The sequence below is a fragment of the Ips typographus genome, linkage group LG10 (genome assembly GCF_016097725.1).
Source record: "Ips typographus isolate SLU linkage group LG10, UJ_Ityp_2.0, whole genome shotgun sequence".
In the NCBI taxonomy this organism is placed as follows: domain Eukaryota; kingdom Metazoa; phylum Arthropoda; class Insecta; order Coleoptera; family Curculionidae; genus Ips; species Ips typographus.
The window spans coordinates 5,706,334-5,719,269 of NC_138431.1; the positions used below are offsets into that span (position 1 = coordinate 5,706,334).

Sequence of the window (12,936 nt, forward strand, 5' to 3'; positions counted from 1 at the left end):
TATACAGTACCGATAAGTGTGCAATTTGACTTGATCAACCACTTTTGTTTGTCCTCCAGGAGATTAATTATTGGGCTAGCCAAAATGGCGGCTGGAGGACATATTTGCGTCTGACCTTTACCAATTTAACTCTCTCGTTTAAAAACAAGTTAAATGTACAGTATTTAGGCACAGAGAGTAGTTTGTGATTGGCTGCTTTTTTGACCCACCACTGTATACATAGTGGTTCCTAAAATAAGTTTTGTGGAATGTATCCTTAACTAGTACAGAAAAGATTCAAATAATGAAACTTAAGTAAATAAGTCAAAAAAACTGAATTCGTACTTTGAACTGTAAATTTGCCACTGGAACTGTATACAGAGTGTCCCAACTCAATCACCCATCAGTTTATCTGATGTTTTGAAATGCTTCCAACGCCACAAATTTTCACTATTTTAAATAGGACACCCGGTATATTTTCAAACGTATTCAATGCTTTTCAAGGCCTACACAGTGACCTAAATAATGCATTAAAAAAGCTTTTAGTTCATAAGATGTTTGAGGCTAAAGTGCTCTTATCTTGTGTTTGTGATTTTACAAGTCCACAAACTTCCACTGTTTTCCTGAAAATGATTTTGACAGTGGTCATGTGACTGTCTATGTAAATAGTGTTCCAAGGTCACGTGACAGATGTCACAAACGTCAAAGCTTGCTCAACCAAAACATGAAACTGTAAAAATCAAGGATCAGTACAATTTTCTTGTACTCCTCGCCAGAGGATATGTTTTACAGCTTTATGATGCATAGTTTGACAGATGTCACGTGACTTTCTGAGTAAATAGTGTCCTTCTTTAATGTGACACCTGTCACAAACGTCAAAACTGTCAAAATTTAGCCAATCGGGGCATGAAGCTGTAAAAACCACAGTGTAAAACAGTTATTTTGCAGTATTCGAGATAAGATGTGCTTTTAAGGTTTTTGAAGATGATTTTGGCAGTGGTCATGTGACTGTCTATGTAAATGGTGTTCCAATGTCACGTGACAGATGTCACGTGACAGATGTCACAAACGTCAAAGCTTGCTCAACCAAAACATGAAACAGTAAAAATCAAGGATCAGTACAATTTTCTTGTACTCCTCGCCAGAGGACATGTTTTACAGCTTTATGATGCATAGTTTGACAGATGTCACGTGACTTTCTGAGTAAATAGTGTCCTAGTTTGATGTGACACCTGTCACAAACGTCAAAACTGTCAAAATTTAGCCAATCGGGGCTTAAAGCTGTAAAAATCACAGCCTAAACCGTTATTTTACAGTATTCAAGATAAAACGTGCTTTTAAGGTTCTTGAAGATGATTTTTGCAGTGGTCATGTGACTGTCTATGTAAATAGTGTTTCCAGGTCACGTGACAGTTGTCACAAACGTCAAAGCTTGCTCAACCAAAACATGAAACTGTAAAAATCAAGGATCAGTACAGTTTTCTTGTATTCCTCGAACGAAGGCATGTTTTACAGCTTTATGATGCATAGTTTGACAGATGTCACGTGACTTTCTTAGTAAATAGTGTCCTAGTTTGATGTGACACCCGTCACAAACGTCAAAACTGTCAAAATTTAGCCAATCGGGGCTTGAAGCTGTAAAAACCACAGCGTAAAAAAGTTATTTTGCAGTATTCGAGATAAGATGTGCTTTTAAGGTTTTTGAAGATGATTTTTGCAGTGGTCACGTGACTGTCTACGTAAGTGGTGTTGTAGTGTCACGTGACAGTTGTCACAGACTAATTTTCAGGCTGGAAATGTGAAAGTTCACTTGAAAATCATGAAAAAGCAGCTTTTTCTTGACCAATCAGTTGAACATGTGGATTTGGAATTAAATTTTAGCTTTGACGCCTTTTAGTGCCTTTAATTTACTTGAGTAGTGGCAAATCTGAAGCAATTAATCAAAACAAACAATAACTTACCGGTAGACGAAGTGTAGTGTTTATTGCAAATGGTGCAATCGTATTTGACCAACGGACTCCCAGTGACAATTTCCCAATGTTGCGTTCTGCGATGCGACGTTAAAAACCAGGAAAACATGAAATGTTTCCCACAAATTTCGCACTGAAACGGTTTTTCGCCGGTGTGATAGTACTTGTGCTCCAATGCGTGAGTGCTTATCGTGAACGCCTTACCGCAAATCTCGCACTTGTACTTGGTGGTACCTTCGTGAGCCCGCACGTGCATTTCAATGTGATACTTGGAGCTGTTTTTAAAGTCGCACAAATGACAGTAGTACTTGTTGTCCTGCGAGTGCACGTTAGAGTGTAACGCAAAAGCGACGTTGTTTTTAAACGTTTCATCGCAAACGTCACACTCGATGGGTTCGTCCAGATCGATGGGCGGTGGTTGTTTGGAGGGTAGTTTGATGCCAGTTTTTCTTTTTCTTTTCACCTCCTTTGGTAGTAAACAATCTAAAATGTTGGGTTGCTCCGGGTCGGGTTCCTGTTTGATTTTTACGGGATTCAAGTCGATTTCCATTAGAGAGTCCAGGAAATTGTTTTGTATGGTGGCTGTGTCCAGTTCGGTCTTGCAAATGTCCACACTTTCGGACATTTTTACTTGGGGTTCCAAAAATTTGTTGAAACCGTTACGATTAAGGATTTCTGGTAGAATGGTCGAACTACTCAATGCTGATGGGTAGTTACGGATTTCTGGTTTGATTGGCGTTATAGAAATTCCCGGTCCGTATATTAAGTTATTTAGAATGGAAGTATCGAAAAATCTAAAAAAAAAAATTAGTCAGTTAAAAAATAAAAATTATAAAAACAACCTACAAAGAGATATGTTCTATATGTTTGTTGAGACGATTTATTAATTTTTTTTTTGTTTATTGGGTTTTTTGTCTCACACAAAAAAAGGTTTGTTGGGAAAATGGAATTTCGCACTATTTTCAACTAAGTTGAAAATAACATTAACCTAGTCGTCCCAACAAAAAAAAAAAAAAAACCTACAAAGCTTGTAAATCAACTGAAACAACACTGTAATTTCCAAAAAAATTTTTTTTTTATTATTCCCCTTCACTTTCATCACCTTCTGCAAGGGCTTATCCAAGACCTTTTTTAATTTCCAGAAGGCAACAAGAATAAAAGAACTTACTGTCCTGCCTATATTCTAGTAGACTCTGCCAAAGTTGGACTGTTTACCCAGTGAAAATACTGGTAAAGTATAATTAATTGATTTAAATAGCTTATTATATCATAAATCTATCATTAGTAAAACATTAAGGTACTACAGCACAAGAAAAAATAAACCACACACTTTATAAGCTAATATACAGTACCGATAAGAGTGCAGTTTGACTTGATCAACAACTTTTGTTTGTCCTCCAGGAGATTAATTATTAGGCTAGCCAAAATGGCGACTGGAGGACATCTTTGCGTCTGACATTTACCATTTTAACTCTCTCGTTTAAAAACAAGTTAAATGTACAGTATTTAGTACTTTTTTTGACCCATCACTGTATACAGAGTGGTTCACTAGACGAGTTACTCATTTTTTTTTTGTTTATTGGGTCTTCTGTCTCACACAAAAAAAGGTTTGTTGGGAAAATGGAATTTCGCACTATTTTCAACTAAGTTGAAAATAACATTAACCGAGTCGTCCCAACAAAAAAAAAATAAACAAAACCTACAAAGCTTGTAAATCAACTGAAACAACACTGTATGTTCCAAAAAAAATTTTTTTTAATAATTATTCCACCTCACTTTCATCACCTTCTACAATAAAGAGCACTCGATTCCAATTTAAGTGAGTGATTTTCTGGTGTTTTCTCAACGAATCCCTACTTTTATACGTCAAGTGACACACTTCACACTGGTAGCTAGTTTCCACGTGTACGGCCTCGTGCTTGTGCAAACTGGTTTTCGAAAAACAAATCTTACCGCAAGTACAACAAACGTAATTGCCACCCAAATGCACCAAATTCAAATGACGTTCCATTGACACTTTGGCAACCATCACAGTCGAGCAATGCTTGCACTGATAATGTCCGTTTTCCAGTTTGTCGTAGTGTTCCGTGTGACTTTTCCTGTTGTGAACATCTAGAGCAATCTGAGTGGGGTAGTTTCTTCTGCAATAAGGACACTCAAACGTTTCAGGTGGTTCCACCTTGTGGTTCCTTATATGGTTGCGCAGTATGGTTAAGGAGTGATACGATGCAGAGCAGTGCTCGCAATAGTACTTGGTACTTTTGGTGTGTTTCACATTAAGGTGATCCTGGATACCTTGGTAGGAATGCAGGATTTTCGGGCACAATTTGCATTGAAATTGGTTGCCATTTTTGCGATCGAACTGGTCGGTGTGGTATTTGTTTCGGTGCGCTTGGTATTTTGGTTCTGACACGTACGAAACGTGGCAACATACAAATTTTGGTTTTGGACGGATGTGAATGGAATTTCGATGCGCCTTCAGTATTTTGGCGGTTTTAAACACTTTATCGCACTCTTTACATTTCAAATTTTGAGATTTGTTGCCTCTGGTCAAACTGGAAATTTCAGTGTGATGAGTAAAAAATTTTCAGAAAAATTGTAGTGAAATTACAGAAAAACCAACCTGTCCCTTAAAGTTGGCTGCGTTTCCATGATAACTGCTTGGAACTGCCATTATTACAATTTTTCCATATATATAATTTTTCTATGACTAATGTTTAATAATATGCTTATTACTCACTGCTTTTGAATAGATAGTACCCGTGAGTATTGAATCATTATCCACTCGCGCACACCACTAAGATATAGCAAAACTCAAAATGAATTGCAGTGACGTTTTGATGATGTCACGTTTGCTTCTTCATTTATTACGACATATTTTGACAGATCCCATAGAGATACAAAACAACGAAAGATACTTGAAAAGTAACCAAATCTGTGCATTTTATACTTTCATCAGTGTATTTTTGGCATTTTTTGTAAAATTCGCGCAGAACGAAATTCCAACTAATAATTAGAGAATATATGTCCAGCTATTGGCTGTTACCCTTAAAATGTCAATGTCACGTGAGCATTCAACCAATAAAAGCCAACAATTTCCGATTTTCAGTTGGAAACCAGTTTGAAATTGCCTCTACGAACAGACCTCTAAAAATCACGTGACACCATGATTATAAAATCGCATCGCGGTCACGTGACTTTTTGAATCATAACGCGTTTGGATCCAAAATCGCGAACCGAAAGAAAACTGCTCTAGAATTTTGTTCTGCACCTGAAAACTGTCAAATTCGATCCCATAGAGGTACAAAATAACGTAACATCATTGAAAAGTAATGAAATCAGTTTGACTTTGGTTGATCAGTGTATTTTTGGCATTTGTAACTTTTGGTTGTGTGTTTTTGACTTAATTTTAGTCTATTTTTAAATATGACAAACGTCAAAATCACAAAACCCCCTTAAAATCCAGTAAAATCAGCATAAACAGTACTAATAAACGTATTTTATAGCTTTATGAGTGGAATTTGACAGTTCTGACATTTGACCGTCAGTTACAATTCTGTATTTTGTTCCGTTCTGCATCTGGAAACTGTCAAATTCGATCCCATAGAGGTACAAAACAACGTAACATCATTGAAACGTAATGAAATCTGTTTGATTTTGGTTGAATGCATTTTATACCTTTATCAGGACATTTTTGTGTGTTTCTGAGTTATTTTTAGTCTATTTTTGAATATGACCCGTCTAAATCCTCTCCATAAAGCGACAAAATCACAAAACACTCTTAAAATCCAGTAAAATCAGTATTTTATAGCGTTTGACAGTTATAACATTTGGTTGTGTGTTTTTGACTTAATTTTAGTCTTAAAATACAGCACCAAACGTGATTTATAGCTTTATGAGTGGAATTTTGACAGTTATGACATTTGGTCAGTTCCCCTAAACCTGCAAACTATCAAATTCGGTCCCATAAAGCTACAAAACATATTTAAAAAGTAATAACACAATTAGTGTGTCTCAATTTACTTTGATTTTTGCTATTCAAATTGTCCCTTACTAAAACAATATAAATAATAGCTATTACACACGTCGTGAGTAATAGTTGAATAATATACTATTATTATAATTAATATACAGGGTGGTCCAGTTTTAAATGTCAATAATTCACCAATCCATATCCAATTAAAAAATAAGTTGACATTCATTATGTCATTTTCCTGAAAAGTTCAAATTTCTGTTTAAAAAATCGTTTTTTTTTTGTCATAACTGTCAGAAAGTTGGAGCAATATTGATGAAATTTGGAACAAACACTTTATTACACGTTATTACGGTTAAAGACCCAAAACTAACCCAAACCAAACTTAAAAATTGTCTTGGAAACGGAAAATTCACTTAGGAAGTTTAAAAAATATTATTGTAGCCAGTTTTCATAGTTTCCAGACAAACTGAAAGACTTTAGTTTTGAAAATTGTGTTTGTAAGCAGTTTTCATGCAAATCGAGAGACTTTAATACTAAAAATTGACTTGTAGACATAAAAACTACTTTTTCAAGAATTTGTTACTACAAATTCATACATTTAAACCTTAAAAATTGACTTGAACCCCAAAATGTGACTGAACTAATGAAAAGTGACATTAGAAGCTTAAAATTTGCATTTGAAGTAAGTTTTCATAATTTGAAGACAAATTTCAATATTTTAGTCTTGAAGATAGTCTTAGATGCAGGACATTGACATTAGATTCATGAAAATTGTCTTGAAAACGAACTTTTCGTGCTTTTTACTTTGCTTTTCATTTTCTTCGACTTCTGGACTATGTTTAGTGCTTCAAAACTGCTTTCAGCTTGAAAAATCGAGTTTCAAGACTATCTTCACCAAGTTATTGACATAGCAAACTTAAAAAATGGCATTCCAAGCTTTGTCACTATTAAATCGACTTCTAGACACCTCAGTGCTAAAAATTCGGGTATTTCTTAATAAACTAGACTGTTTTTAGTGTTTTAAGGCTGTTTTCAGTGCCTCAAATCCAGTTTCAAGACTATCTTTACAAAGTTTTTGACTTATCAGGCCTAAAAGCCAGTGTGTCCACTGACCATAGTCTTAAAAATGTTATTTCAAGCTTCTTCACTATTAAATTGACTTCTACACTCTTAGGTGCAATAAATTGTAGCACCTCTAAGAAATTCAGACTGTTTTTAGTGCTTTTTAAGACTGAAAAATCGAGTTTAAGACTATTTCCAAAAGTCAAGCTTCTTCAGTAATAAAAGTAAAAAATTTTGGTACCAAATGCTAGAAAAATAGTCTTGAGAACTAATTTTTAGAAATAAAATAGTCCGAAAATTTAATTCACTTCTAGACTTGTTGTCCAGTCCAGAAAATTGAGTTGTACACCAATTAAAGTCTTGAAAATATACTTTTGGACTCTCTTTAGTTTTAGTAAAGTCAGTTCTAGCATTAAAAGTCAACTTTTATATTATTTTTAGTAGTAAAAAATGAGTTTCATGCACAATACAATCTTTGTCTTGATTTCCGGACTTTTTTTAGTTCTTGAATGCCAGTTTCAGACACTCAACCAGGATGGCAGTCTGAGAAAGCGAATCAAAGACCATTCCTAATAGTAACACATCATTCAATAAGTCCCGGGACTAACCCACAGGTGGCACTACAAATCGCATTTTTAAATTTTTCCCTTGAAGTACCATCTTTCAAACGACAGCTGTCAAATCCTGAGCTCATTCCCTCCAATATTTTGTTGGTGAGAATTTTTTAAAGTGAACAACTTTTGTGTTTTTTTTAAAACATGGAAAAAAGTGATTTTCGTGTGCTGATTAAACACTGTTTCCTGATGGGAAAAAACACCGTCCAAACAGAACAATGGCTTGAAAAATGTTACGGGGACTCTTCTCCATCGAAAACAACGATTTGTAGGTGGTTTGCTGATTTTAAACGCGGTCGTACAGACACAAATGACGCTGAACGGTCTGGACGCCCAAATTCGGCTGTTGTTCCAGAAAACATCAAAAAAATCCACAAAATGATATTGTCTGATCGTAAACTGAAAGTGAGTGAGATAGCTGAGGCCTCAAAGATATCAGAAGGTAGTGTGTTAACAATTTTGCATGAATATTTGGGTATGCGAAAGCTCACTATTGACCAAAAACAACAACGAATTGATGATTCAGAGCGCTGTTTGGAGCTGTTTAACCGTAATAAAAAGGATTTTTTGCGTCGATATGTGACCATGGACGAAACCTGGATCCACCACTACACACCTGAATCAAAACGGCAGTCATCTGAGTGGACTGGACCCGGCGAAAGCCGTCCAAAGCGACCAAAAACGCAACAATCGGCTGGCAAGGTTATGGCCTCTGTATTCTGGGATACACACGGTATATTGTTCATTGACTATTTGGAAAAGGGAAAAACAATCAACAGCGACTATTATTGTGCATTATTGGACCGATTGAAGGATGAAATCGCACTAAAACGGCCCCATATGAAGAAGAAAAAGATTCTCTTTCATCAAGACAATGCACCGTGTCACAAGTCCATAAAAACGAAGGTCAAATTCAACGAATTGCTTCCCCACTCACCGTATAGTCCAGACCTGGCCCCCAGCGACTACTGGCTGTTTTCAGACCTCAAAAAAATGCTCCAGGGAAAGAAATATCAATCAAATGAGGAAGTCATCGCTGAAACTGAAGCGTATTTTGAGGCCAAGGAAAAATCGTTCTATAAACATGGTATAGAAAAGTTGGAATGATTGTATCACTCTAGAAGGGAACTATATTGATGAATAAAGACGAATTTCATGAAAAATAATTGTTTTTCTTAGTTGGTCCCGGGACTTATTGAATGAAGTGTTAAAAAGCAAGTTTTTAGACATTGTATCTTCCTTAGGAAACGTTGTTCAGAAAAATGACATAATGCAAGTCAACTTATTTTTTGATTAGCTATCAAATGGTGAATTATTGACACTTAAAACTAGACATATTGACAACATAATTGTGAGGAAATTTGATTTATATATTGGTACCGTGCATTTTCCTGATGTGCGAATTTAAAAGTCCCCCACTAACAAACCTGTCATCGCACAAATGACAGCCGTAAGGCCGTTCGCCAGTATGATAGCGCATGTGTACTTTCAAAGGGGTGCGCTGAGTAAATCGTTTAGGACAAAACGTGCACTCGTACGGTCGCTGTCCCGTGTGGGTGCGCATGTGCAATTTCAACGTTGTCCGCAAACCAAACGATTTACCGCACTCGGTACACTCCAACGGTTTGATACCTTGATGGATGTAGGTGTGGTCCCTTAAAGAACGTTTCGAATTCACCTTTTTACCGCACAAGTGACACACGTAGCTCTGTCCTCCATTTTCGTGTTTACGCCACATGTGATGTTTCAAATACTTGGTTTGCAGAAAGGTTTTGTCGCAAATTTGACATTTTATGTTCGTGTCCGAGCCGTAGTCGTCGGCATGTCGTGCCATGTGCCCTAAAATTGCAATAATTAAGCTAAAATCGATTAAAAAAAAGTAAATTGTTACCTTGTAGGGCCGCTTTATCGTAACAGCTACGTCCGCATATGTTACACACGTGATTACCCGGTCCGTGTTTGAATCCCATGTGATTGGAGTACTCCTGATTGGTCACAAATCCCATTTGACATTCCTCGCATTTGGCTACGTATTGTTTCAAGTGGCGTTTTTTGTGCACGTTTAGACTTCCCTTAGTTTTGAGATGGAGACCGCAAATTTCACACTCAAACTTTGGTTTCGTCATCGATTTGGAATATCTCGATTTGGTCCTGAAAGAATTTTTACACATTTCAAGAAATGTACAGGTTTTTTTGCCCGACAAAATGCAATCACACAGTTTTACACACTTACCTTACCATATAACAGTTAAGGAAATTACTAAGAATTGTCAGATTTGAAAGTTATCATTCTTCCTACTTTTCCTCTTGGGTTTATACAGCGCACAATGCATAACTTAATGCATAACATTCCACAAGAAATCAGAAAAGGTAATACTACACATTTTTATTTGGAATTGAGAATATACTTACTGCAAAGTGAGGGCAAGACGTTGTTTTGGGCTAATTGGATTTTTTGTCTTGTTTTTCCTGCAGGAATGGCCCCTCAAGAGCTAATAACTTGTGGAACATTCTGGAGTCATACGAGTATATTTGAAAAACTGCTCTGCATCATGTTTTTCCTGCAAACTGAACTATTTTCACAAAAACACTATGTTCATTGCGTTTTCTATTCATAGGTCGCGTTTTAAACCTCCGTATTCTCCTTTTCTTGAAGTAGAAGCCCCAATTGTTGCCAAGGTTCCATCTGCAATTGTTTAATAAATTCTTGATGTAAAGAGAAACTAGCTCTAGATAATTTTTACCACTAAACTCTGTTTTTTCCGTAGACACTTCAACAGTTTTTATTGCACTAAATGACCAAAAAATCACACAAAATCAACAACAAACCACAATTCTTGAACAATCCAAATCCACCATTTATAAACAAAACAATAACACGATACAATGACGGACGGCGGATGTCAAAATATGACATTACAAAATTTATAAAAAATATCAAGTAGGCCATATTTTCAGCGCGCTGTTGCCAAAATCCAGCACCGTCGACAAAATTAATTTTGTTCTTGGATTATTTTGGATATTTGAAATAGCTTTTAATCAAATGTCAAATTTTGTGTCTTCATGGCCTCCTATTTAAGATGGAGCTCTAGATTTATAATGTTTTCCGTGGAATAATCCAAGAACAAAATTAATTTTGTCGACGGTGCTGGATTTGGGCAACAGCGCGCTGAAAATATGGCCTACTTGATATTTTTTTTGTTTACTGTCTTTGTCCCGCGCATGCGATTACCTACGTTTCTCTGTCATCTGTCAGTTGTCAGTTAGTCTGTTTGTATAAAAACAATGAATTACTACTATTTATATATTACTAAATATGCCCATGTCGATTTTTCAAGTGATAGTTTAGTTGTGCTCTTGAAATGAACGCTGCCGAGCATATATCACAAACAAACGGCATTTCCCCGGTGTGAGTGCGTAAGTGAGCTTTCAAAGGCCCGCGTTGCGTAAAACACTTACCGCACTCGTTGCACTTGTGCGGTCTCTCGCCGGTGTGCGTGAGCAAATGCTGTTTCAAAGTGCTATCCAGCACGAAACACTTTTGGCACAACGGACACTGCAACGGCCTCAGTCCCTCGTGCAACAGTTTGTGGCCTTTGAGGCTGCGCAACGACTTGACCTCTTTACCGCACAGATCGCAAATGTACTTTTCCCCGCCGTTTTCGTGTTTCCGGTGATAGTGATGCTTCAATCCGCGCTCTTGGGCGAATTTTTTGCCGCAGTGTTCGCACGCATACTTTTCTACGTGGTAGCCGTCCTCGTGGGTGCGCAAATGTCCGGTGAGGGAGGCTTTGTCCACGCAGGTGCGTCCGCACACGAAACAGATCAAAGTTTCTCGGTTTCTGTTGTGTTTTTTGTAATTGTGCGCCTCAAATTCTTGTTTAGTGACAAATCCGCGATTGCAATCTGCGCATCTGGCCACAAACTGGTTTGAGTGTCGGTTCATGTGATCCAGGAAACCGTGTTTGGTTTTGAACACTTTGGGACATTGATTGCAATGAAACTGACGGCTCTGTTCGTGCACTGATTGGATGTGGTTTTTCACTTCTTGGGCTCGTTTGAAAGCTCGTTGACACACTGGACACGTGTACGGCCTGTCCTGTCGATGGCAGATCATGTGTTTCTTCATAAGACGGTTGTTGCCAAATAATTTACCGCACAGCGGACACTGAGTCGATTTAAAGTTGCTAGTTTGGTATTCTTGCAATATCACAGACAAAACGTTGCACCTACAAGTTTACATTATTAGATTAAGACGATCAATGAATATTTAAATAATACTTGCATGTCTCCACTTTTAACCACACTAAGGACACACAAAGTCAACAATGGCTAATTTAATCAGTCAACAAAACAATAATAATTAAATATTAAATAAAAACTCTGAATTAAACAACCAAAAATCCATAAAAACCCTTGACTTAGAATAATACCACCTAAACAAGGTTTGGACTGTTATTAAGCTTAATTTCTTAGCTTCTGGTTGATGGACAAAAGTACTCTATACAGGGTGGAAAAGTGAAATTTTCAATTATTAATAAAATTTTTTTTTCGGTTGGTTTTAACACGTTTTTGACTCAAGAACAATCTCGAATTAAGACAGTAGCTTTAAACTGTCATTTTAAATCACGTGTAGATCCCATATTATGTGGTCCCTTGACCGACAGAACCATACAGGGTGTTTAGAGGCTGGACACCCTGTAAGGTCATACCAAATATGGGGCTTGTCCTGAAAAATTCTCAAATTATGTAACAGATAACGTTGTTTTAATATTTATTAGTAAAGTGACTGTAATTTAATATTTTTTTTCCACACGTTCTTGTTTCACTTTTTTTTGCACGCACTTCTTTGACACCCTGTATAAGGCAGTTAGAGTGGATTAAAGCAAAACATTTTTACATCAGTAAAAAGCCAATAAACCAAGCCCAATGACAGTCCGAACCGCATTAAAATCTCTTGATTCGTTTCGATACGGCGAGGAGTTAAAAATGACCCAAAAAATCACGTGACGAGCAGTTTAGTTGGAATTTTACCTTTCTTAAATGACGTCTTTTAGCATCTTAACACGTAAAATGGCAGAAAAACATTGACATTTACTGTCACTTAAACGTAAATAGAAGCCAAAGTTAATGTAGTACGTCAAAAATGTATTGCTACAATGATGTGCAATCTTGAAGTGAATTTAAGCAGACCAAAAAGCATATCTGTCTATTCCTAAGAAAATGATGCAAATATAACATGAGATATTGGTTTTAAATGGAAATTTAAAATGGAATAACAGTTTTTTATCATTTTTCCAACGACGTTTTTCATTTCGTCGTTACTATTACCCTG

At 36.5% G+C, this 12,936-nt stretch overlaps 3 protein-coding genes across 5 annotated transcripts in view; all 3 read right to left on the reverse strand.

The window, feature by feature from the left end:
* Window positions 1-12,936, reverse strand: part of LOC145734371 (uncharacterized) — a 49,947-nt gene that overhangs the window by 2,492 nt on the left and 34,519 nt on the right. The window contains exons 7-10 of the mRNA XM_081987652.1: window positions 11,883-11,907; window positions 10,913-11,830; window positions 5,892-5,921; window positions 1,941-2,743 (exon numbers count right to left, since the gene is read on the reverse strand). Coding sequence (XP_081843778.1) covers window positions 1,941-2,743; window positions 5,892-5,921; window positions 10,913-11,830; window positions 11,883-11,907 — 1,776 coding nt within the window. The remainder of the gene's footprint in view (window positions 1-1,940; window positions 2,744-5,891; window positions 5,922-10,912; window positions 11,831-11,882; window positions 11,908-12,936) is intronic.
* LOC145734761 (zinc finger protein 639-like) lies at window positions 3,683-6,439 on the reverse strand. Of its 2 annotated transcripts, none has more exons than XM_081988366.1 (2): window positions 4,561-6,439; window positions 3,683-4,504 (listed from the first exon to the last, which is right to left on the reverse strand). In XM_081988366.1, exons 1-2 carry the CDS (start codon window positions 4,599-4,601, stop codon window positions 3,712-3,714), a joined length of 834 nt encoding a protein of 277 aa, XP_081844492.1. In that variant the 5' UTR covers window positions 4,602-6,439; the 3' UTR covers window positions 3,683-3,711. The 2 variants fall into 2 exon arrangements, with proteins under 2 accessions (XP_081844492.1, XP_081844493.1); XM_081988367.1 differs by having other exon boundaries at window positions 4,573-6,434.
* Window positions 5,737-10,152, reverse strand: LOC145734776 (zinc finger X-chromosomal protein-like). Of its 2 annotated transcripts, none has more exons than XM_081988390.1 (3): window positions 10,014-10,152; window positions 9,493-9,752; window positions 5,737-9,440 (listed from the first exon to the last, which is right to left on the reverse strand). In XM_081988390.1, the coding sequence occupies exons 2-3, from the start codon at window positions 9,725-9,727 to the stop codon at window positions 8,968-8,970; spliced, it is 708 nt and encodes a 235-aa protein (XP_081844516.1). In that variant the 5' UTR covers window positions 9,728-9,752; window positions 10,014-10,152; the 3' UTR covers window positions 5,737-8,967. The 2 variants fall into 2 exon arrangements, with proteins under 2 accessions (XP_081844516.1, XP_081844515.1); XM_081988389.1 differs by lacking the exon at window positions 10,014-10,152 and adding an exon at window positions 9,835-10,003.

What these genes read in the sequence shown, in the direction of transcription:
- LOC145734761 (XM_081988366.1), bottom strand. Translation starts at nt 4,601, where the DNA reads ATGGAAACGCAGCCAACTTTAAGGGACAGGTTGGTTTTTCT. An exon ending in AGGGACAGGTTGGTTTTTCT is followed by an intron (nt 4,505 to 4,560) that starts GTAATTTCACTA and finishes TGAAATTTCCAG; the next exon opens with TTTGACCAGAGGCAACAAAT.
- LOC145734776 (XM_081988389.1), bottom strand. An exon ending in CGATAAAGCGGCCCTACAAG is followed by an intron (nt 9,441 to 9,492) that starts GTAACAATTTAC and finishes TTGCAATTTTAG; the next exon opens with GGCACATGGCACGACATGCC.